Source organism: Notothenia rossii (genome assembly GCF_949606895.1).
Source record: "Notothenia rossii genome assembly, chromosome: 7".
Classification (NCBI taxonomy): domain Eukaryota; kingdom Metazoa; phylum Chordata; class Actinopteri; order Perciformes; family Nototheniidae; genus Notothenia; species Notothenia rossii.
This window is the reverse complement of record NC_136905.1, coordinates 7,622,219-7,643,209: the sequence shown is the minus strand read 5'-3', so window position 1 is coordinate 7,643,209 and position 20,991 is coordinate 7,622,219. Positions and strand designations below refer to the sequence as shown.

The 20,991-nt window shown below is 44.1% G+C and overlaps 4 protein-coding genes across 5 annotated transcripts in view; 3 read left to right on the top strand and 1 right to left on the bottom strand.

The window, feature by feature from the left end:
• Window positions 1-348, bottom strand: part of LOC307012887 (gamma-enolase-like) — an 11,483-nt gene extending 11,135 nt beyond the window's left edge. Inside the window, exon 1 of one of the 2 annotated variants that reach the window (XM_079640087.1) lies at window positions 244-348. The gene's annotated coding sequence lies outside the window, so the exon portion shown is untranslated. Of the gene's footprint in view, window positions 1-51; window positions 201-243 lie in introns of those variants that run through there. The other variant, XM_079640086.1, reaches the window with a different exon arrangement.
• A 3,150-nt stretch (window positions 349-3,498) lies between these two features.
• Window positions 3,499-6,308, top strand: LOC307047353 (tripartite motif-containing protein 16-like). The gene has a single exon (XM_079694272.1). It carries the CDS (start codon window positions 3,786-3,788, stop codon window positions 5,454-5,456), a length of 1,671 nt encoding a protein of 556 aa, XP_079550398.1. The 5' UTR covers window positions 3,499-3,785; the 3' UTR covers window positions 5,457-6,308.
• A 3,944-nt stretch (window positions 6,309-10,252) lies between these two features.
• Window positions 10,253-13,034, top strand: LOC307047352 (tripartite motif-containing protein 16-like). Its single transcript, XM_079694271.1, is given in 2 exon segments — window positions 10,253-11,907; window positions 11,910-13,034. Coding segments are annotated over 2 exon segments (1,674 nt in total). The 5' UTR covers window positions 10,253-10,506; the 3' UTR covers window positions 12,183-13,034.
• Window positions 13,035-16,934: 3,900 nt separating this feature from the next.
• Window positions 16,935-19,286, top strand: LOC307047354 (E3 ubiquitin/ISG15 ligase TRIM25-like). Its single transcript, XM_079694273.1, has one exon. The coding sequence runs from the start codon at window positions 17,322-17,324 to the stop codon at window positions 18,591-18,593; it is 1,272 nt and encodes a 423-aa protein (XP_079550399.1). The 5' UTR covers window positions 16,935-17,321; the 3' UTR covers window positions 18,594-19,286.
• The last annotated feature ends 1,705 nt before the right edge of the window (window positions 19,287-20,991 follow it).

Genomic DNA, 20,991 nt, shown 5'->3' with positions numbered 1-20,991 from the left:
ACCTCCGTTGCGCAGAGAAGGAAACATAAATCAAAAGCTAATAATCCATACCTATTTATGAACCAACTGTCAACCTGTTCCGGACCACAAACCAGTGAAATTTCTCTGCTGATTCAGGCAGTGACAGAGAATGAGGACCAATGGAGGGATGAGACGGTGAAAAAAACACAGAGCAGGAGGAGATGAGGAGGAAAAAAGGAGGAGGGATTGAAGACATAATAGATCAATCTTTTTCAACATTACCTGCAGAGTGTTGGAAGCCTGGTGGAGAAAGCGAGAGGATGTGGGCGAATGAGAGGGAGAGACAGAGGGATGGGAGGTGGGAGGAGAAGGGGGAGAAAACGTACGACACGCAGGGGGGGAGGGGGAGGTGTGAGTCATTGGAAGATGCAGAGAGGGGAGGGGAGCCAATGAAACGAATAAAAAGAAAGAGGAAGAGGGGATGGAGTATAAAAGCATTTGCATTTCATTGGTTTAAAGGTCCCCTATTATAATGTATTTCATCAATATATTACAGGTCTCAGATATATATAAAACATGTCTCTGAAGTGTTTGGCTCCAAACACCAAACAGATCATTGCAGCATCCCATAATCCCCTCTGTTTCAGCCCTGTTTCAAAAGTGCTGATTCTCTGTCTGTTACTTTAGATGAAAATAAGGAGTCCCTCCCCACGCCCCTCTGAGAGAGATTTGGTTAAAAAGAACATAATAGGCGTGTTCACACCGGAGTACTTTTCCCACAAAGGTTCATCAGAACTCTTTCGTTCTCATGAACTAAGTGCAGATCGCGTTCACACCGGAATAAGTCAAATGACGCCGCTGACGTCACCTCTTCTTCTTCTTCTTCTTCTTCTTCTTCTTCTTCTTCTTCTTCTTCTTCTTCTTCTTCTTCTTCTTCTTCGGGTTTACTGGCAGGCCGCCTGGGGCGGATCTACCGGGGTGGCATGGGGTGGCAACTGCCACCCTAAAAATTAGCCTTGCCACCCCAGCTGCCACACCAGTTGGCAGCTTTGTTTTGAAAGAAAAGTTGTGGCTCATCGGACATTTATGAGAGAAAGTCTCTAATGTCCGAGTGCAAGTGAATGCAGCACAAGACGCGAGTCTTGTAAGTTGGTTGTAACCCCTCCCCCGGCTCTGGCGCGTGCTTGGAAATATGAATTGGCGGCGATTTCATTTAAGCGGGACGGCGCAAAACGTCCCGTTCACATTGGAATTATTTCTTTCTTTTTTTACAACACATTAAATAAATAAAGGTGTGCTCTCTTTCTCTGTCTCGCTCACAGAGGCTGTGTGCTCCTCCGTGGCGATGAAAGCTTGCGTTAAAAAAAAAAGATTTTTTTTTTTTGTGAAGTGGGGTCGTGATTGACGTGTTGGAGACCCCTGCTCTGATGGGTCCGACTAGAATGACAAATATCGTTACTTCCGCCTATTCCATCAGCCAAGAAATCGTTTAATCTTAAACGTTTTCTGCATTTTCAGCTAAATTCAGCAACAAATGTTCACAGTTTACAGCATTCGCACGCATTTTCTGCAGGAAGTGCATTTTCTAGTCGAGTTTGTTTGTCTAGAACACCTTGTTTCTCTTGTGCATTAAGAACAATTGTGTTAGGGCATGATTTAACAATAAATAGGTTATAAGTGGGCTGACAGACTCCTTCTGGTCGTCCCTAAATCGAGGTTGAAGCAGCGAGGAGACAGAGCCTTTGCTGTTGCAGCTCCAAAAGTATGGAAGGAATTGCCCCTCCAGGTTAGACTTGCTCCAACTCTGCCTGTTTTTAAATCTCATTTAAAAACCCACTTCTTTTCCCTGGCATTTACAGACCAGGTGACACTTGTGCTTTCACATTTGGGTTTTGATCTTCCTAGTGTTTTGTATTGTTTTTACGTCATGTAGGAGAGTTTCTCCGTCTGTGGCTTCTGGTCTGGTTTCTTTGTCTCGTGTTTTACATTTGTTTCATGTCCTGTCTGTTTATTATGTATTTATGCTGTGTTTTTATACAGTTGTTGATGTACGGCACTTTGTTCAACTCTGTTGTTTTTAAACAGAAAAATAGAAAAAATTTAGAAATAGAAAATAAAACTGATGATATAACAAAAAACGTTATTAATCTGTGTTTGACGACTAATTGACAAACACGAGGATGTTAAAAAGTGGTAAAATGTTGAAAATAAAAGTCATAATAAACAACATTTAAGTAAAAATACAGTGAATTCAAAATTATGATTAAATAAATGATTAAATCTTAATAATAGAAATAGGTAGAATAAAGGAAGTAAAGTAAAAATAACGATAAAATGATGACCAATTATCACATTTAAAACAATGATATAGCACCTGTTAGAGCTCCTCTGATACACTTCAGAGGGTTTGACAAGCAATTGATACAAATGTGAAAATAAAATGGATTAAAACAATAAAAAAAAGTGATTCAAAAATACAATGAAATGGAAAATAAAGATGATAGAGTTATAAAGTACATAATAACCAGACCGCAATGATGTGTTTTATTTCAAATCAGATTACGTTCAGACCCTCACAGATCCTCTGTCAGAAAGCAGCACGGCCAAAACACTTCACTTAGTCTCTTTAGATAACTTGCTGTCTCCTCTGGGTTCTGGTTCTGGTTCTGGGGTGTAGAACTGGAACGTGACGCAAACAGGGACCCCGGTGAGGGCGGTGCTTAGAGGCACCTTTAGAGTGGGGGCTGCCGTGGAGAAAGGGTGAGGAAACTCTGGAGGGGGGGAGGGGGAGGCGTTCACATGTGGAAGGGCGTTCAGGAGGTCAGCGCTCGGAGAAACGTCCACAAACAGAGCTATGTTTGCTGGGTCTTCAGGGAGGAGAGGGAGGGGGTCTGTGGAGGTCTGAGGGTCCTCTGAGAGGAGAGGAGGGAAGGAGATGACGAGAGGAGGAGGTGAGGAAGGGAGTGAGGAAGGAGGTTCAGTCTCTTGGATCACGTTAGGTAGGGGTGTCTCTGTGATGGGGTCCTGTGGGGGGGGTCCTGGGAAGGGGACACAGCGGGGGACGTCTCCTTGGAGGAACTCACCTCGATGGACTCTAAGGAATCTGAGGTTTCTTCTTCTCCATTGAGACACATCTGTTGGAGGGTCAAAAGAAAAGATTTAAAAGAAGGTTACAACCACAAATCATCATTTTGGTGTCAGTTAAAGAGGACGTGTAGTTTTCAGGTTCATATTTAGTGTGAATGCACACACACACACACACACACACACACACACACACACACACACACACACACACACACACACACACACACACACACACACACACACACACACACACACACACACACACACACAATAGTACAACTACTACTTAGAGTAAAAAACGATTTACTGTACATTCAACTATTAAATCAATCAGCTATTTCAGGACATTGAGGCTACACATTTACAGTGGAGGAGACAAGTATTTAACCCCCTTCAGATTGGGTAAGTTTACCAACTTATTTTACAACTAAAAGCTCTTTTCAAATGAAGAGCAGGTTGTAACCGAGGCTCTGTGTAGGTCAGAGTCTGAGCGCTGTTTGATAAGCCCTCTCTCTACTTCCTGCTCTGAGACACAGCCAGCTCCACTCTGTATTTCCTGGTTCCTCCCCTTCAGATCCACACTGAGGAGGAGGGGTGTAACCAACATGTGGGTAAAGAACAAGAGCTGATAGGCCACATTCACCGCCCACACACACACATGCTGTTCAGATAACCAGTCACATAGTTTCAGCTTTCAGGAAGTGAAACTCACACACTCGCTGCTACTGAGAGGTGAAATGGCGCAGAGAGGAGTTCAGCTGGAGAGGGAAACCTTAATATCTTGTCCCATCTGTCTGGATCTACTGAAGGATCCGGTGACCACTTCCTGTGGACACAGCTACTGCATGAAGTGTATTACAGGCTTTTGGGACGGAGAGGATGAGAAGAAGGTCCACAGCTGCCCTCAGTGCAGGCAGAGCTTCACACCGAGGCCTGTCCTGCTGAGAAGCACCATGTTAGCAGATTTAGTGGAGGAGCTGAAGAAGACTGGACCCCCACCTGCTCCTGCTGATCTCTGCTATGCTGGAGCTGGAGAAGTGGCCTGTGATGTGTGCACTGGGAGGAAACTGAGAGCCTGTAAGTCCTGCCTCGTGTGTCTCGTATCTTACTGTGACCAACACCTCCAGCCTCATTATGACGTAGCTCAATTTAAAAAACACAAGCTGGTGGAGCCCTCCAAGAAGCTCCAGGAGAACATCTGCTCTCGTCACGACGAGGTGATGAAGATGTTCTGCCGCACTGATCAGCAGAGCATCTGTTATCTCTGCTCTGTGGACGAACACAAAGGCCACGACACGGTGTCAGCTGCAGCAGAGAGGACTGAGAGGCAGAGAAAGCTGGAGGGGAGTCGACTAAACATCCAGCAGAGAATCCAGGACGGAGAGAAGGAGGTGAAGCTGCTTCAGCAGGAGGTGGAGGCCGTCAATGGCTCTGCTGAGAAAGCAGTGGAGGACAGTGAGAAGATGTTCACTGAGCTGATCCGTCTCATGGAGAAAAGAAGCTCTGATGTGAAGCAGCAGCTCAGATCCCAGCAGGAGAGAGAAGTGAGTGGAGTCAGAGAGCTCCAGGAGAAGCTGGAGCAGGAGATCTCTGAGCTGAAGAGGAGAGACGCTGAGCTGAAGCTGCTGTCTCACACAGAGGACCACAACCACTTTCTGCTCAGCTACCCCTCCTCACTGCCAGCCCTCAGTGAAGCTACACACTCCTCCAGCATCAACATCCGTCCTCTGAGATACTTTGAGGACGTGACGGCGGCCCTGTCAGCAGTCAGAGACAAACTACAGGACGTCCTGAGAGAGGAATGGACAAACGTCTCACCGACTGAAGTGGATGATTTACTGACAGCAGCAGAGCCCATCACCAGAGCTGGGTTCTTAAAACATTCACAGGAGATCACTCTGGATCCAAACACAGCACACACACAGCTGGTATTATCTGAGGGGAGCAGAAAAGCAGCATTCATGGGACAACAGTCTTATTCTAGTCACCCAGACAGATTCACTGGATGGCCTCAGGTTCTGAGTAGAGAGAGTCTGACTGGACGCTGTTACTGGGAGGTGGAGCGGAGAGGGGGAGGAGTTTATGTAGCAGTCGCATACAAGAATATCAGCAGAGCAGGGGGGGGGACTGAATGTGGATTTGGATACAATGAAAAATCTTGGTCCTTAGAGTGTTTCCTAAACAGTTATTCATTTCGTTACAACAGTATCCTCACTCCTGTCTCAGGTCCTCTGTCCTCCAGAGTAGGAGTGTACCTGGATCACAGAGCAGGTATTCTGTCCTTCTACAGCGTCTCTGAAACCATGACTCTCCTCCACAGAGTCCAGACCACATTCACTCAGCCGCTACATGCTGGACTTTGTCTTTATGATCATGGAGCCACAGCTGAGTTCTGTAAACTCAAATAGCCTGAAGTCATTGGAGGAACTCTTCTACTTCTTAAACTCACCGTGTGTCCATCAGAGCTGATTGTCCATGTCTTCACTGCAGAGATCAGCTGTCAATCAAACATGATGGGATGTGCTTCAACATCTTCTCATGAGTTGTTCTGTAGATGTTGGACTTTCTTCCGGCTCCTTCCTGTGTCTGTGTAGCCATGGAGGCTGTCACTGCTCAGGAGGATCCTTGTTCACTTGAACTGATTTGTAAACTCTGCTCTAAATATGTGTTGGATATTTCTTTTGATTCTTGTTGTTGTTTCTCTTGTAATGCACGAGTCTTCAGAGAGAAAGCAGCAGAGCTTCTTTTATTGTACACATTTTATTCTGGCCAATTTCTCAAACAATATTTATAATCACATGTATTATTTTGATAGATTAAATGTTATTGTTGCCCAAATTAACTAACACATGAGTTCGCAGATGGTTATAACACTTATTTCATCATAACATGTTTATTTAAATTGATATTACTTACTGTCATGATCATAATCAATAAGTACATCATTTATTATTCTCCTGTAAATAGCTTAGCGTCTTTGCTTGGGAAATACATTGTTATTGTTTTGCAGACTAATTGTTGTTGGTGTTGTCCAAATAGAAAGTGGGTACTCTGATGTTTTATAGAACATAACTTATCATGATAATAATCAATCAGGAGATCATGTCTGATTCTGTTTGAAATAGCTGAGATTAAACACATTCATGGTGCGGATAAAGAGAAACTGATCATGAAATCATTGAACAGACTTTACTGATGGGATGTGTGATCAAATGAAATGTTTGGATGATTAATAAAGGTTTGTCTTTCAAAAACAAAAACAGGATGTTCTTCTTGTATTATGTCCAAGGTGCCATACGAAGCTGATGGAGAACATGTGGAAGTGATCTGAGACTAAATTAAGCTCAGCGCAAGTTCAACCAGGAAGACCGTCTTTACTCATTCATTTACTATTTCCATGTTACTACTCTCTCTCCTCTCAATAAGTGATCGGGGGCGTCACTTACCAGCTTAACCAATCACTTCGCTCCAGGGGCGGTTCTAGGGGGGGGCAGGGGGGGCCAGTGCCACCCTAACACTGACTTTGGACCCCCCTGTGGCCCCCCTAAAAATGAAAAAAAAAAAAAAGGTTTATGATTAAACGATTTCTTGGCTGACGGAATAGGCGGAAGTAACGATATTTGTCATTCTAGTCGGACCCATTAGAGCAGGGGTCTCCGACACGTTGACCACGAGCTGCCGGTATCTCACAAGCCCTCAATAGCCCCCACTTTACAAATATGTTCTTTTTTTTCTTTTTTTTACGCAAGCCGTCATCGCCACGGAGGATCACACAGCCTCTGTGAGCGAGACAGAGAGAGAGAGAGAGAGAGAGAGAGAGAGAGAGATAGAGAGAGAGAGAGCACACCTTTATCTATTTAATTTGTTGTAAAAATGGAAATCATTCCAATGTGTACTATAGGACAGTAAAAAAAAAAAACAGTTTGAAAAGGAAGTAATTACTAAAGTATGCATAAATCAAAAGAAAGAATACTATAGGTAACATAAATAAAAATAAGCAAGTTTAAATGATTTGTTATTGGTTTTGATCATATTCTAAATATTTGTTGATTATTGAAAAGTATACAGCTCTCTTTCATGAGTGTTGAAAGCTGTATCCATAAATTCATTTTGTGCTCAAAGTTTTTTTAACTTCAACATTTAAAAAAAAATCTTCCCGGGGCTGCATGCCCCCGGACCCCCTAGAGAAGGTTAGGTCCACCCCCAAATAAAGCAGGCTAAAATAATTAAATTGCATACATTTTCTTTTAGTAAACAATGAAAACGGGTCCCCCAGACCCAAACAGTACACAAAGGTAAGCATATAATAATGTGTAATGAAACAAATGCCAATAACTGTATTGCATTGTTTTCTTAGGTGTATGCGCAATTACTTCATACTGTCTTTGTCTTTTTCGTCCTGCATTTATTGTGCCCCCCTCAGAAAATAACTGGCCCCAGCTTGGCCCCCCCCAGTCAAATTGGTCGAGAAACGCCACTGCTTCGCTCTATTCTCACAAGCCTATCATAGCGCTCCGCTAACCCTTTTAAATCTGCTCTCCCCTCTGACAGCTGTCCTTTCAGGTGACTCGACACAACCCTCCTCCACCCCTTTTCACCTCCTGTCCCTCTGAATCCAGGGTCAAGCTAAGCCCCTCCCCTTCAGACCGACCCCAACTATCCATTCACCACCACCAGGGTCAAGCTAAGCCACTCCCCTTCAGACCGACCCCAACTATCCATTCACCACCACCAGGGTCAAGCTAAGCCACTCCCCTTCAGACCGACCCCAACTATCCATTCACCACCACCAGGGTCAAGCTAAGCCACTCCCCTTCAGACCGACCCCAACTATCCATTCACCACCACCAGGGTCAAGCTAAGCCACTCCCCTTCAGACCGACCCCAACTATCCATTCACCACCACCAGGGTCAAGCTAAGTCACTCCCCTTCAGAGCAGGAGGAAGCCAGGAGGAGATGAAGAGACCAGGAGGGTCAGAGCAGGAGGAAGCCAGGAGGAGGTGAAGAGACCAGGAGGGTCAGAGCAGGAGGAAGCCACGAGGAGATGAAGACATCAGTGAAGAAGAAGAAATGTATGTGAGGAATAAAGATGAAGTGTCAGAAAGAGGGACAGAGGCAGGGATCAGGAGGCAGAGGAGACTCCAGCTGGACCACATGGTATGTTTTTATTCTCCTTGCATACATAATCCATTACAGCAGCACAATCTAGCAGCTCTTAGTATTGACAAATATTGAAATGTGTTGCTGCACGCGTCACCTTTAGCTCGCTTAAGAGATGGTGATGTCATTTGTGTACTTCATTATAACTAAGTACTTTTACTGTACTTACAATAAACACAATTCTAGGGTATCGTGAGTATTTCTGCTGTTTTATATTTGAGTTTGTTTGTCTAGTGAACACCTTGTTTCTCTTGTGCATTAAGAACACTTGTGTTAGGGCATGATTTAACAATAAATAGGTTATATACAGGTCGGCTGACAGACTCCTTCTGGTCGTCCCTAAATCGAGGTTGAAGCAGCGAGGAGACAGAGCCTTTGCTGTTGCAGCTCCAAAAGTATGGAAGGAATTGCCCCTCCAGGTTAGACTTGCTCCAACTCTGCCTGTTTTTAAATCTCATTTAAAAACCCACTTCTTTCCCCTGGCATTTACAGACCAGGTGACACTTGTGCTTTCACATTTGGGTTTTGATCTTCCTAGTGTTTTGTATTGTTTTTACGTCATGTAGGAGAGTTTCTCCGTCTGTGGCTTCTGGTCTGGTTTCTTTGTCTCGTGTTTTACATTTGTTTCGTGTCCTGTCTGTTTATTATGTATTTATGCTGTGTTTGTATACAGTTGTTGATGTACGGCACTTTGTTGAACTCTGTTGTTTTTAAATGTGCTATAGAAATAAAGCGGATTGGATTGGATAATGATCAACGACAATTATCGGGAAATAGAAAATAAAACTGATGATATAACAAAAAACGTTATTAATCTGTGTTTGACGACTAATTGACAAACACGAGGATGTTAAAAAGTGGTAAAATGTTGAAAATAAAAGTCATAATAAACAACATTTAAGTAAAAATACAGTGAATTCAAAATTATGATTAAATAAATGATTAAATCTTAATAATAGAAATAGGTAAAATAAAGGAAGTAAAGTAAAAATAACGATAAAATGATGACCAATTATCACATTTAAAACAATGATAGAGCACCTGTTAGAGCTCCTCTGATACACTTCAAAGGGTTTGACAAGCAATTGATACAAATATGAAAATAAAATGGATTAAAACAATAAAAAAAAGTGATTCAAAAATACAATGAAATGGAAAATAAAGATGATAGAGTTATAAAGTACATAATAACCAGACCGCAATGATGTGTTTTATTTCAAATCAGATTACGTTCAGACCCTCACAGATCCTCTGTCAGAAAGCAGCACGGCCAAAACACTTCACTTAGTCTCTTTGGATCACTTGCTGTCTCCTCTGGGTTCTGGTTCTGGTTCTGGGGTGTAGAACTGGAACGTGACGCAAACAGGGACCCCGGTGAGGGCGGTGCTTAGAGGCACCTTTAGGGTGGGGGCTTCCGTGGAGAAACGGTGAGGAAACTCTGGAGTTGGGAGGGGGAGGCGTTCACATGTGGAAGGGCGTTCAGGAGGTCAGCGCTCGGAGAAACGTCCACAAACAGAGCTATGTTAGCTGGGTTTTCAGGGAGGAGAGGGAGGGGGTCTGTGGAGGTCTGAGGGTCCTCTGAGAGGAGAGGAGGGAAGGAGATGATGAGGGGAGGAGGTGAGGAAGGGAGTGAGGAAGGAGGTTCAGTCTCTTGGATCACGTTAGGTAGGGGTGTCTCTGTGATGGGGATCCTGGGAAGGGGACACAGCGGGGGACGTCTCCTTGGAGGAACTCACCTCGATGGACTCAGGTTCATATTTAGTGTGAATGCACAGGATAAGGATTTTTTCTGTATAAAATCCCCCCCCCCACACACACACACACACGCACACGCACACGCACACGCACACAGTAAAAAACAATTTACTGTACATTCAACTATTAAATCAATCAGCTATTTCAGGACATTGAGGCTACACATTTACAGTGGAGGAGACAAGTATTTAACCCCCTTCAGATTTGGTAAGTTTACCAACTTATTTTACAACTAAAAGCTCTTTTCAAATGAAGAGCAGGTTGTAACCGAGGCTCTGTGTAGGTCAGAGTCTGAGCGCTGTTTGATAAGCCCTCTCTCTACTTTCTGCTCTGAGACACAGCCAGCTCCACTCTGTATTTCCTGGTTCCTCCCCTTCAGATCCACACTGAGGAGGAGGGGTGTAACCAACATGTGGTTAAAGAACAAGAGCTGATAGGCCACATTCACCGCCCACACACACACATGCTGTTCAGATAACCAGTCACATAGTTTCAGCTCTCAGGAAGTGAAACTCACACACTCGCTGCTACTGAGAGGTGAGATGGCGCAGAAAGGAGTTCAGCTGGAGCGGGAAACCTTAATATCTTGTCCCATCTGTCTGGATCTACTGAAGGATCCGGTGACCACTTCCTGTGGACACAGCTACTGCATGAAGTGTATTACAGGCTTTTGGGACGGAGAGGATGAGAAGAAGATCCACAGCTGCCCTCAGTGCAGGCAGAGCTTCACACCGAGGCCTGTCCTGCTGAGAAGCACCATGTTAGCAGCTTTAGTGGAGGAGCTGAAGAAGACTGGACCCCCACCTGCTCCTGCTGATCTCTGCTATGCTGGAGCTGGAGATGTGGCCTGTGATGTGTGCACTGGGAGGAAACTGAGAGCCTGTAAGTCCTGCCTCGTGTGTCTGGCCTCTTACTGTGACCAACACCTCCAGCCTCACTATGACGCAGCTCCATTAAAGAAACACAAGCTGGTGGAGCCCTCCAAGAAGCTCCAGGAGAACATCTGCTCTCGTCACGACGAGGTGATGAAGATGTTCTGCCGCACTGATCAGCAGAGCATCTGTTATCTCTGCTCTGTGGACGAACACAAAGGCCACGACACGGTGTCAGCTGCAGCAGAGAGGACTGAGAGGCAGAGAGAGCTGGAGGGGAGTCGACTAAACATCCAGCAGAGAATCCAGGACGGAGAGAAGGAGGTGAAGCTGCTTCAGCAGGAGGTGGAGGCCGTCAATGGCTCTGCTGAGAAAGCAGTGGAGGACAGTGAGAAGATGTTCACTGAGCTGATCCGTCTCATGGAGAAAAGAAGCTCTGATGTGAAGCAGCAGCTCAGATCCCAGCAGGAGAGAGAAGTGAGTGGAGTCAGAGAGCTCCAGGAGAAGCTGAAGCAGGAGATCTCTGAGCTGAAGAGGAGAGACGCTGAGCTGAAGCTGCTGTCTCACACAGAGGATCACAACCAGTTTCTGCTCAGCTACCCCTCCTCACTGCCAGCCCTCAGTGAAGCTACACACTCCTCCAGCATCAACATCCGTCCTTTGAGATACTTTGAGGACGTGACGGCGGCCCTGTCAGCAGTCAGAGACAAACTGCAGGACGTCCTGAGAGAGGAATGGACAAACGTCTCACCGACTGAAGTGGATGTTTTACTGTCAGCAGCAGAGCCCACCACCAGAGCTGGGTTCTTAACATATTCACAGGAGATCACTCTGGATCCAAACACAGCATACACAGATCTGTTATTATCTGAGCGGAGCAGAAAAGCAACATTCATGGGACAACACCATTATTCTAGTCACCCAGACAGATTCACTGAATATTCTCAGGTCCTGAGTAGAGAGAGTCTGACTGGACGTTGTTACTGGGAGGTGGAGCGGAGAGGGGGAGGAGTTTATGTAGCAGTCGCATACAAGAATATCAGCAGAGCAGGGGGGGGGGGGCTGAATGTGGATTTGGAAACAATGAAAAATCTTGGTCCTTAGATTGTCTCCAAAACAGTTATTCATTTCGTTACAACGGTATCCTCACTCCCGTCTCAGGTCCTCTGTCCTCCAGAGTAGGAGTGTACCTGGATCACAGAGCAGGTATTCTGTCCTTCTACAGCGTCTCTGAAACCATGACTCTCCTCCACAGAGTCCAGACCACATTCACTCAGCCGCTACATGCTGGAGTTTCTCTTTATGTTAATTATGGAACCACAGCTGAGTTCTGTAAACTCAAATAGCCTGAAGTCATTGGAGGAACTCTTCTACTTCTTAAACTCACCGTGTGTCCATCAGAGCTGATTGTCCATGTCTTCACTGCAGAGATCAGCTGTCAATCAAACATGATGGGATGTGCTTCAACATCTCCTCATGAGTTGTTCTGTAAATGTTGGACTTTCTTCCGGCTCCTTCCTGTGTCTGTGTAGCCATGGAGGCTGTCACTGCTCAGGAGGATCCTTGTTCACCTGAACTGATTTGTAAACTTTGCTCTAAATCTGTGTTGGATATTTCTTTTGATTCTTGTTGTTGTTTCTCTTGTAATGCACGAGTCTTCAGAGAGAAAGCACCAGAGCTTCTTTTATTGTACACATTTTATTCTGGCCAATTTCTCAAACAATATTTATAATCACATGTATTATTTTGACAGATTAAATGTTATTGTTGCCCAAATTAACTAACACATGAGTTCGCAGATGGTTATAACACTTATTTCATCATAACATGTTTATTTAAAATGATATTACTTACTGTCATGATCATAATCAATAAGTACATCATTTATTATTCTCCTGTAAATAGCTTAGCGTCTTTGCTTGGGAAATACATTGTTATTGTTTTGCAGACTAATTGTTGTTGGTGTTGTCCAAATAGAAAGTGGGTACTCTGATGTTTTATAGAACATAACTTATCATGATAATAATCAATCATGAAATCTTGTCTGATTCTGTTTGAAATAGCTGAGATCAAACACATTCATGGTGTGGATAAAGAGAAACTGATCATGAAATCATTGAACAGACTTTACTGATGGGATGTGTGATTAAATGAAATGTTTGGATAATTAATAAAGGTTTGTCTTTCAAAAACAAAAAGGATGTTCTTCTTGTGTTATGTCCAAGGTGCCATACGAAGCTGATGGAGAACATGTGGAAGTGATCTGAGATTAAAGCCTGTAAAGCCCCGAGCCTGTTTTTCAGGTCTCAGGCTCGAAAATGACATTCCCAGAACAAATGACCATATCTTCCCTTCTAAAAAGGGTTAAATTAATAATCTTTTTTCTGAAAGCAAGATTAAATCTGTGAGTTGGATGTAGAAGTGTCAGAATCAATATAGATGTTTTTATTTTAAAGTAAATTCAAATTGAACACAGTAAAAAATCTTTAATTATTGTGTCCGTCCAAAAAAGAAAAGATTACTTATGGTAAAAACCACCCTTGATTGATGGGATAGTAGACTAAAAGCTTTAGGAATCCAAACGACAACATATAATAAGTACCCTGTATCAAGATTGATGCAAAACAAGTGAAATTTGACCTTTTTAGAGAGATTTAGCAAAAAAAAACACTTTTGGGGTCATTTGGGTGGATTTGACCTATCTCTGGCCCCCCTTGCTCGATTTTGCTGATTGACATCTCTTTCTAGCCGTCAGAGCCAATGGAATCGACGGGAACTCCGACATACTCCTTATTTGGTCATGTTTGTGTGTGAGACTGACGCATAGCCAAAACCGGAAGCTGCAATAACTGTGGTGGCTACCATTAGCAGCTAACTTTTACTCTCCGATTTTTACATAAAAATTGAATTATGGATTATAAATAAATTGTTTCGAATCCACAGAAAAATTATCAATTAATCGGATATCTTGTATGTGCAACTACGATAAGTAATAAGGGTATCTTTTATCTTGAGTTCCGAGTGGGGCTTTGGGGCTTAACAGGTTCTAATGAAGCTCAGCGCAAGTTCAACAAGGAAGACCGTCTTTACTCATTAATTTACTATTTCCATGTTACTACGCTCTCTCCTCTCAATAAGCGATCGGGGGTGTCATTCCCCAGCTTAACCAATCACTTCGCTCTATTCTCACGAGCCTATCATAGTGCTCCGCTAACCCTTTTAAATCTGCTCTCCCCTCTGACAGCTGTCATTTCAGGTGACTCGACACAACCCTCCTCCACCCCTTTTCACCTCCTGTCCCTCTGAATCCAGGGTCAAGCTAAGCCACTCCCATTCAGACCGAACCCAACTATCCATTCACCACCACCAGGGTCAAGCTAAGCCACTCCCCTTCAGACCGACTCCAACTATCCATTCACCACCACCAGGGTCAACCTAAGCCACTCCCCTTCAGACCGACCCCAACTATCCATTCACCACCACCAGGGTCAAGCTAAGTCACTCCCCTTCAGAGCAGGAGGAAGCCAGGAGGAGATGAAGAGACCAGGAGGGTCAGAGCAGGAGGAAGCTACGAGGAGATGAAGAGACAGGAGGGTCAGAGCAGGAGGAAGCCAGGAGGAGATGAAGAGACCAGGAGGGTCAGAGCAGGAGGAAGCCACGAGGAGATGAAGACATCAGTGAAGAAGAAGAAATGTATGTGAGGAATAAAGATGAAGTGTCAGAAAGAGGGACAGAGGCAGGGATCAGGAGGCAGAGGAGACTCCAGCTGGACCACATGGTATGTTTTTATTCTCCTTGCATACATAATCCATTACAGCAGCACAATCTAGCAGCTCTTAGTATTGACAAATATTGAAATGTGTTGCTGCACGGGTCACCTTTAGCTTGCTTAAGAGATGGTGATGTCATTTGTGCACTTCATTATAACTAAGTACTTTTACTGTACTTACAATAAACACAATTCTAGGGTATCATGAGTATTTCTGCTGTTTTATATTTGAGTTGGTTTGTCTAAGTGAACACCTTGTTTCTCTTGTGCATTAAGAACACTTGCGTTAGGGCATGATTTAACAATAAATAGGTTATATACAGGTCGGCTGACAGACTCCTTCTGGTCGTCCCTAAATCGAGGTTGAAGCAGCGAGGAGACAGAGCCTTTGCTTTTGCAGCTCCAAAAGTATGGAACGAATTGCCCCTCCAGGTTAGACTTGCTCCAACTCTGCCTGTTTTTAAATCTTCTTTAAAAACCCACTTCTTTTCCCTGGCATTTACAGACCAGGTGACACTTGTGCTTTTAATAATAATAATAATAATAATAATAATAATAATAATAATAATAATAATAATAATAATAATAATAATAATAATGCATTTTATTTATAGAGCGCTTTTCACAACTCAAAGACGCTTTACAATATGAGGGAGGGTAGACAAACAAGGACAGGCAAAAAAGTAAGTATAGGAAAATAAAAAAATAAAAGGCAGTCAAGAGGAAGTTGATTGAGAGGGGGGGGTGGGGCTTATGGGTAGACAGAGTTGAAAAGACGTGTTTTGAGACGGGACTGAAAGACTGTGAGGGACTCAGAGTCACGGAGATCTTGGGGGAGGGAGTTCCAAAGCCTAGGAGCTTCCACTGAGAAGGCTCTGTCCCCAAAGCTGCAGAGTGTGGATGTGGGAATTTTACATTTGGGTTTTGATCTTCCTAGTGTTTTGTATTGTTTTTACGTCATGTAGGAGAGTTTCTCCGTCTGTGGCTTCTGGTCTGGTTTCTTTGTCTCGTGTTTTACATTTGTTTCGTGTCCTGTCTGTTTATTATGTATTTAGGCTGTGTTTGTATACAGTTGTTGATGTACGGCACTTTGTTGAACTCTGTTGTTTTTAAATGTGCTATAGAAATAAAGCGCATTGGATTGGATAATGATCAACGACAATTATCGGGAAATAGAAAATAAAACTGATGATATAACAAAAAACGTTATTAATCTGTGTTTGACGACTAATTGACAAACACGAGGATGTTAAAAAGTGTTAAAATGTTGAAAATAAAAGTCATAATAAACATTTAAGTAAAAATACAGTGAATTCAAAATTATGATTAAATAAATGATTAAATCGTAATAATAGAAATAGGTAGAATAAAGGAAGTAAAGTAAAAATAACGATAAAATGATGACCAATTATCACATTTAAAACAATGATATAGCACCTGTTAGAGCTCCTCTGATACACTTCAAAGGGTTTGACAAGCAATTGATACAAATGTGAAAATAAAATGGATTAAAACAATAAAGAAAAGTGATTCAAAAATACAATGAAATGGAAAATAAAGATGATAGAGTTATAAAGTACATAATAACCAGACCGCAATGATGTGTTTTATTTAAAATCAGATTACGTTCAGACCCTCACAGATCCTCTGTCAGAAAGCAGCACGGCCAAAACACTTCACTTAGTCTCTTTAGATCACTTGCTGTCTCCTCTGGGTTCTGGTTCTGGTTCTGGGGTGTAGAACTGGAACGTGACGCAAACAGGGACCCCGGTGAGGGCGGTGCTTAGAGGCACCTTTAGGGTGGGGGCTGCCGTGGAGAAAGGGTGAGGAAACTCTGGAGGGGGGAGGGGGAGGCGTTCACATGTGGAAGGGCGTTCAGGAGGTCAGCGCTCGGAGAAACGTCCACAAACAGAGCTATGTTTGCTGGGTCTTCAGGGAGGAGAGGGAGGGGGTCTGTGGAGGTCTGAGGGTCCTCTGAGAGGAGAGGAGGGAAGGAGATGATGAGGGGAGGAGGTGAGGAAGGGAGTGAGGAAGGAGGTTCAGTCTCTTGGATCACGTTAGGTAGGGGTGTCTCTGTGATGGGGATCCTGGGAAGGGGACACAGCGGGGGACGTCTCCTTGGAGGAACTCACCTCGATGGACTCAGGTTCATATTTAGTGTGAATGCACAGGATAAGGATTTTTTCTGTATAAAATCCCCCCCCCCCCCCACACACACACACACACACACACACACACACACACACACACAATAGTACAACTACTACTTAGAGTAAAAAACGATTTACTGTACATTCAACTATTAAATCAATCAGCTATTTCAGGACATTGAGGCTACACATTTACAGTGGAGGAGACAAGTATTTAACCCCCTTCAGATTTGGTAAGTTTACCAACTTATTTTACAACTAAAAGCTCTTTTCAAATGAAGAGCAGGTTGTAACCGAGGCTCTGTGTAGGTCAGAGTCTGAGCGCTGTTTGATAAGCCCTCTCTCTACTTCCTGCTCTGAGACACAGCCAGCTCCACTCTGTATTTCCTGCTTCCTCCCCTTCAGATCCACACTGAGGAGGAGGGGTGTAACCAACATGTGGTTAAAGAATAAGAGCTGATAGGCCACATTCACCGCCCACACACACATGCTGTTCAGATAACCAGTCACATAGTTTCAGCTCTCAGGAAGTGAAACTCACACACTCGCTGCTACTGAGAGGTGAGATGGCGCAGAGAGGAGTTCAGCTGGAGAGGGAAACCTTAATATCTTGTCCCATCTGTCTGGATCTACTGAAGGATCCGGTGACCACTTCCTGTGGACACAGCTACTGCATGAAGTGTATTACAGGCTTTTGGGACGGAGAGGATGAGAAGAAGATCCACAGCTGCCCTCAGTGCAGGCAGAGCTTCACACCGAGGCCTGTCCTGCTGAAAAACACCATGTTAGCAGCTTTAGTGGAGGAGCTGAAGAAGACTGGACCCCCACCTGCTCCTGCTGATCTCTGCTATGCTGGAGCTGGAGAAGTGGACTGTGATGTGTGCACTGGGAGGAAACTGAGAGCCTGTAAGTCCTGCCTCGTGTGTCTGGCCTCTTACTGTGACCAACACCTCCAGCCTCATTATGACGCAGCTCCATTAAAGAAACACAAGCTGGTGGAGCCCTCCAAGAAGCTCCAGGAGAACATCTGCTCTCGTCACGACGAGGTGAAGAAGCTGTTCTGCCGCACTGTTCAGCAGTGTATCTGTTTTCTCTGCTCTGTGGACGAACACAAAGGCCACGACACGGTGTCTGCTGCAGCAGAGAGGACTGAGAGGCAGAGAGAGCTGGAGGGGAGTCGACTAAACATCCAGCAGAGAATCCAGGACGGAGAGAAGGAGGTGAAGCTGCTTCAGCAGGAGGTGGAGGCCGTCAATGGCTCTGCTGAGAAAGCAGTGGAGGACACCACCAGAGCTGGGTTCTTAACATATTCACAGGAGATCACTCTGGATCCAAACACAGCATTCACAAATCTGGCATTATCTGAGGGGAGCAGAAAAGCAACATTCATGGGACAACACCGTTATTCTAGTCACCCAGACAGATTCACTGAATGTCCTCAGGTCCTGAGTAGAGAGAGTCTGACTGGACGTTGTTACTGGGAGGTGGAGCGGAGAGGGGGAGGAGTTCGTGTATCAGTCTCATACAAGAATATCAGCAGAGCAGGGGGGGGGGCTGAATGTGGATTTGGAAACAATGAAAAATCTTGGTCCTTAGATTGTCTCCAAAACAGTTATTCATTTCGTTACAACGGTATCCTCACTCCCGTCTCAGGTCCTCTGTCCTCCAGAGTAGGAGTGTACCTGGATCACAGAGCAGGTATTCTGTCCTTCTACAGCGTCTCTGAAACCATGACTCTCCTCCACAGAGTCCAGACCACATTCACTCAGCCGCTACATGCTGGACTTTGTCTTTATGTTCATTATGGAACCACAGCTGAGTTCTGTAAAGTCAAATAGCCTGAAGTCATTGGAGGAACTCTTCTACTTCTTAAACTCACCGTGTGTCCATCAGAGCTGATTGTCCATGTCTTCACTGCAGAGATCAGCTGTCAATCAAACATGATGGGATGTGCTTCAACATCTCCTCATGAGTTGTTCTGTAAATGTTGGACTTTCTTCCGGCTCCTTCCTGTGTCTGTGTAGCCATGGAGGCTGTCACTGCTCAGGAGGATCCTTGTTCACCTGAACTGATTTGTAAACTCTGCTCTAAATATGTGTTGGATATTTCTTTTGATTCTTGTTGTTGTTTCTCTTGTAATGCACGAGTCTTCAGAGAGAAAGCACCAGAGCTTCTTTTATTGTACACATTTTATTCTGGCCAATTTCTAAAACAATATTTATAATGTATTATTTTGACAGATTAAATGTTATTGTTGCCCAAATTAACTAACCATTGAGTTCCCAGATGGTTATAACACTTATTTTATCATAATTGTTTTTATTTAAAATGATATTACTTACTGTCATGATTATAATCAATAAGTAAATCATTTATTATTCTCCTGTAAATAGCTTAGCGTCTTTGCTTGGGAAATACATTCGGCTTTGCTTCAACCGGAAGTGACACGTTTTATTGTGCATGTCCCTTTTATCACAGGAATATAGGAAGTGATTAGTATAAGAGTATTAAATAAACAAATTCATATATTACATTTCATAATTCAACAGAAGTGATCTGAGACTAAATGAAGCTCAGCGCAAGTTCAACCAGGAAGACTGTCTTTACTCATTAATTTACTATTTCTATGTAACTATTCTCCAGGCCCGGTTCTACGGGGGTGCATAAGGGTGCACCCTTTGCACCCTCAGTTGAGTCGTTATGCACCCTCATTTGAAAAATTCCAAGTGAAAAAAATAAATAATCTAAAGTGAAAAAAAAAAAAATCTAAAGTGAAAAATATTACATACATATTAACAATAATAATAATTGTAGAAATAATAATAATAATAAGAAGAAGAATATAGTCAATGATGGACATCAGAAAATGGTTAAAACAACCAGCCCTAATCGCCAGCAGTAACACTGCATCTACTGCAGGTAATAACAGTTCAGATCATGGGGACATTACGTTACCCGCGGCCACTGTCGTGGTCACTAACGCCCGACTCGCCGGCTTTGCCCGCCTCGCCCACAGAGGCGGAGCAGCCGCAGCCGTCTTCGTTGCCCCAAACACCGCCACCGCTCTTCGGCCCGCAAGTGCCAGAGGACCTCGGCAAAACAGAGCCTGCCCAGGTATATTTAAAAAAGTACCCAACTCGCCTGTACAGTGGGGTAAGGCGCTCATTTTGCAGCTCATGGTTTAAAAACAGAGATTGGCTGGAATATTCATGTAAAAAAGATGCCATCTTCTGCTATGCATTTCGGTTCAAGTACGTCAGATGCCATCACCACGACTGCACCAGAGTACCAACCGCTGTCTCCTGGTACTCATCTGAGTAACTCACTCACTAAAAATGAAATACTAAATGACAGTAAGTGCACCAGATTGATGCTTTTAACTTCAATATTTAAAAAAAAGTCTTCCCGGGGAGCATGCCTCCGGACCCCCCTAGAGGAGGTTAGGTCCACTCCCCACTTATAAAAATAGCACTTTACCACTGCACCCTTTCTAACCTCAGATGCACCCCGAGTCATTTTGTTCTGGAACCGGGCCTGCTACTCTCTCTCCTCTCAATAAGTGATCGGGGGGTCTCTCCCCAGCTTAACCAATCACTTCGCTCTATTTTCACAAGCCTATCATAGCGCTCCGCTGACCCTTTTAAATCTGCTCTCCTTTCTGACAGCTGTCCTTTCAGGTGACTCAACGCAACCTTCCTCCACCCCTTTTCACCTCCTGTCCCTCTGAATCCAGGGTCAAGCTAAGCCACTCCCCTTCAGACCGACCCAACTATCCATTCAACACCACCAGGGTCAAGCTAAGCCACTCCCCTTCAGACCGACCCCAACTATCCATTCACCACCACCAGGGTCAACCTAAGCCACTCCCCTTCAGACCGACCCCAAATATCCATTCACCACCACCAGGGTCAAGCTAAGCCACTCCCATTCAGACCGAACCCAACTATCCTTTCACCACCACCAGGGTCAAGCTAAGCCACTCCCCTTCAGACCGACCCAACTATCCATTCACCACCACCAGGATCAAGCTAAGCCACTCCCCTTCAGACCGACCCAACTATCAATTCACCACCACCAGTGTCTAGACCCCTGGGGGGTTTCATCGGATCGGTTCTCCCCTCCCGAATGATGCTCCTACACAACGGGGCCTAATCGCCAAAACTGTATTACATTCATTTGGGTATTCCTGGCAATAAATATGTATTCTTACATGAAAACCTTTTCTCCTGATTGAAT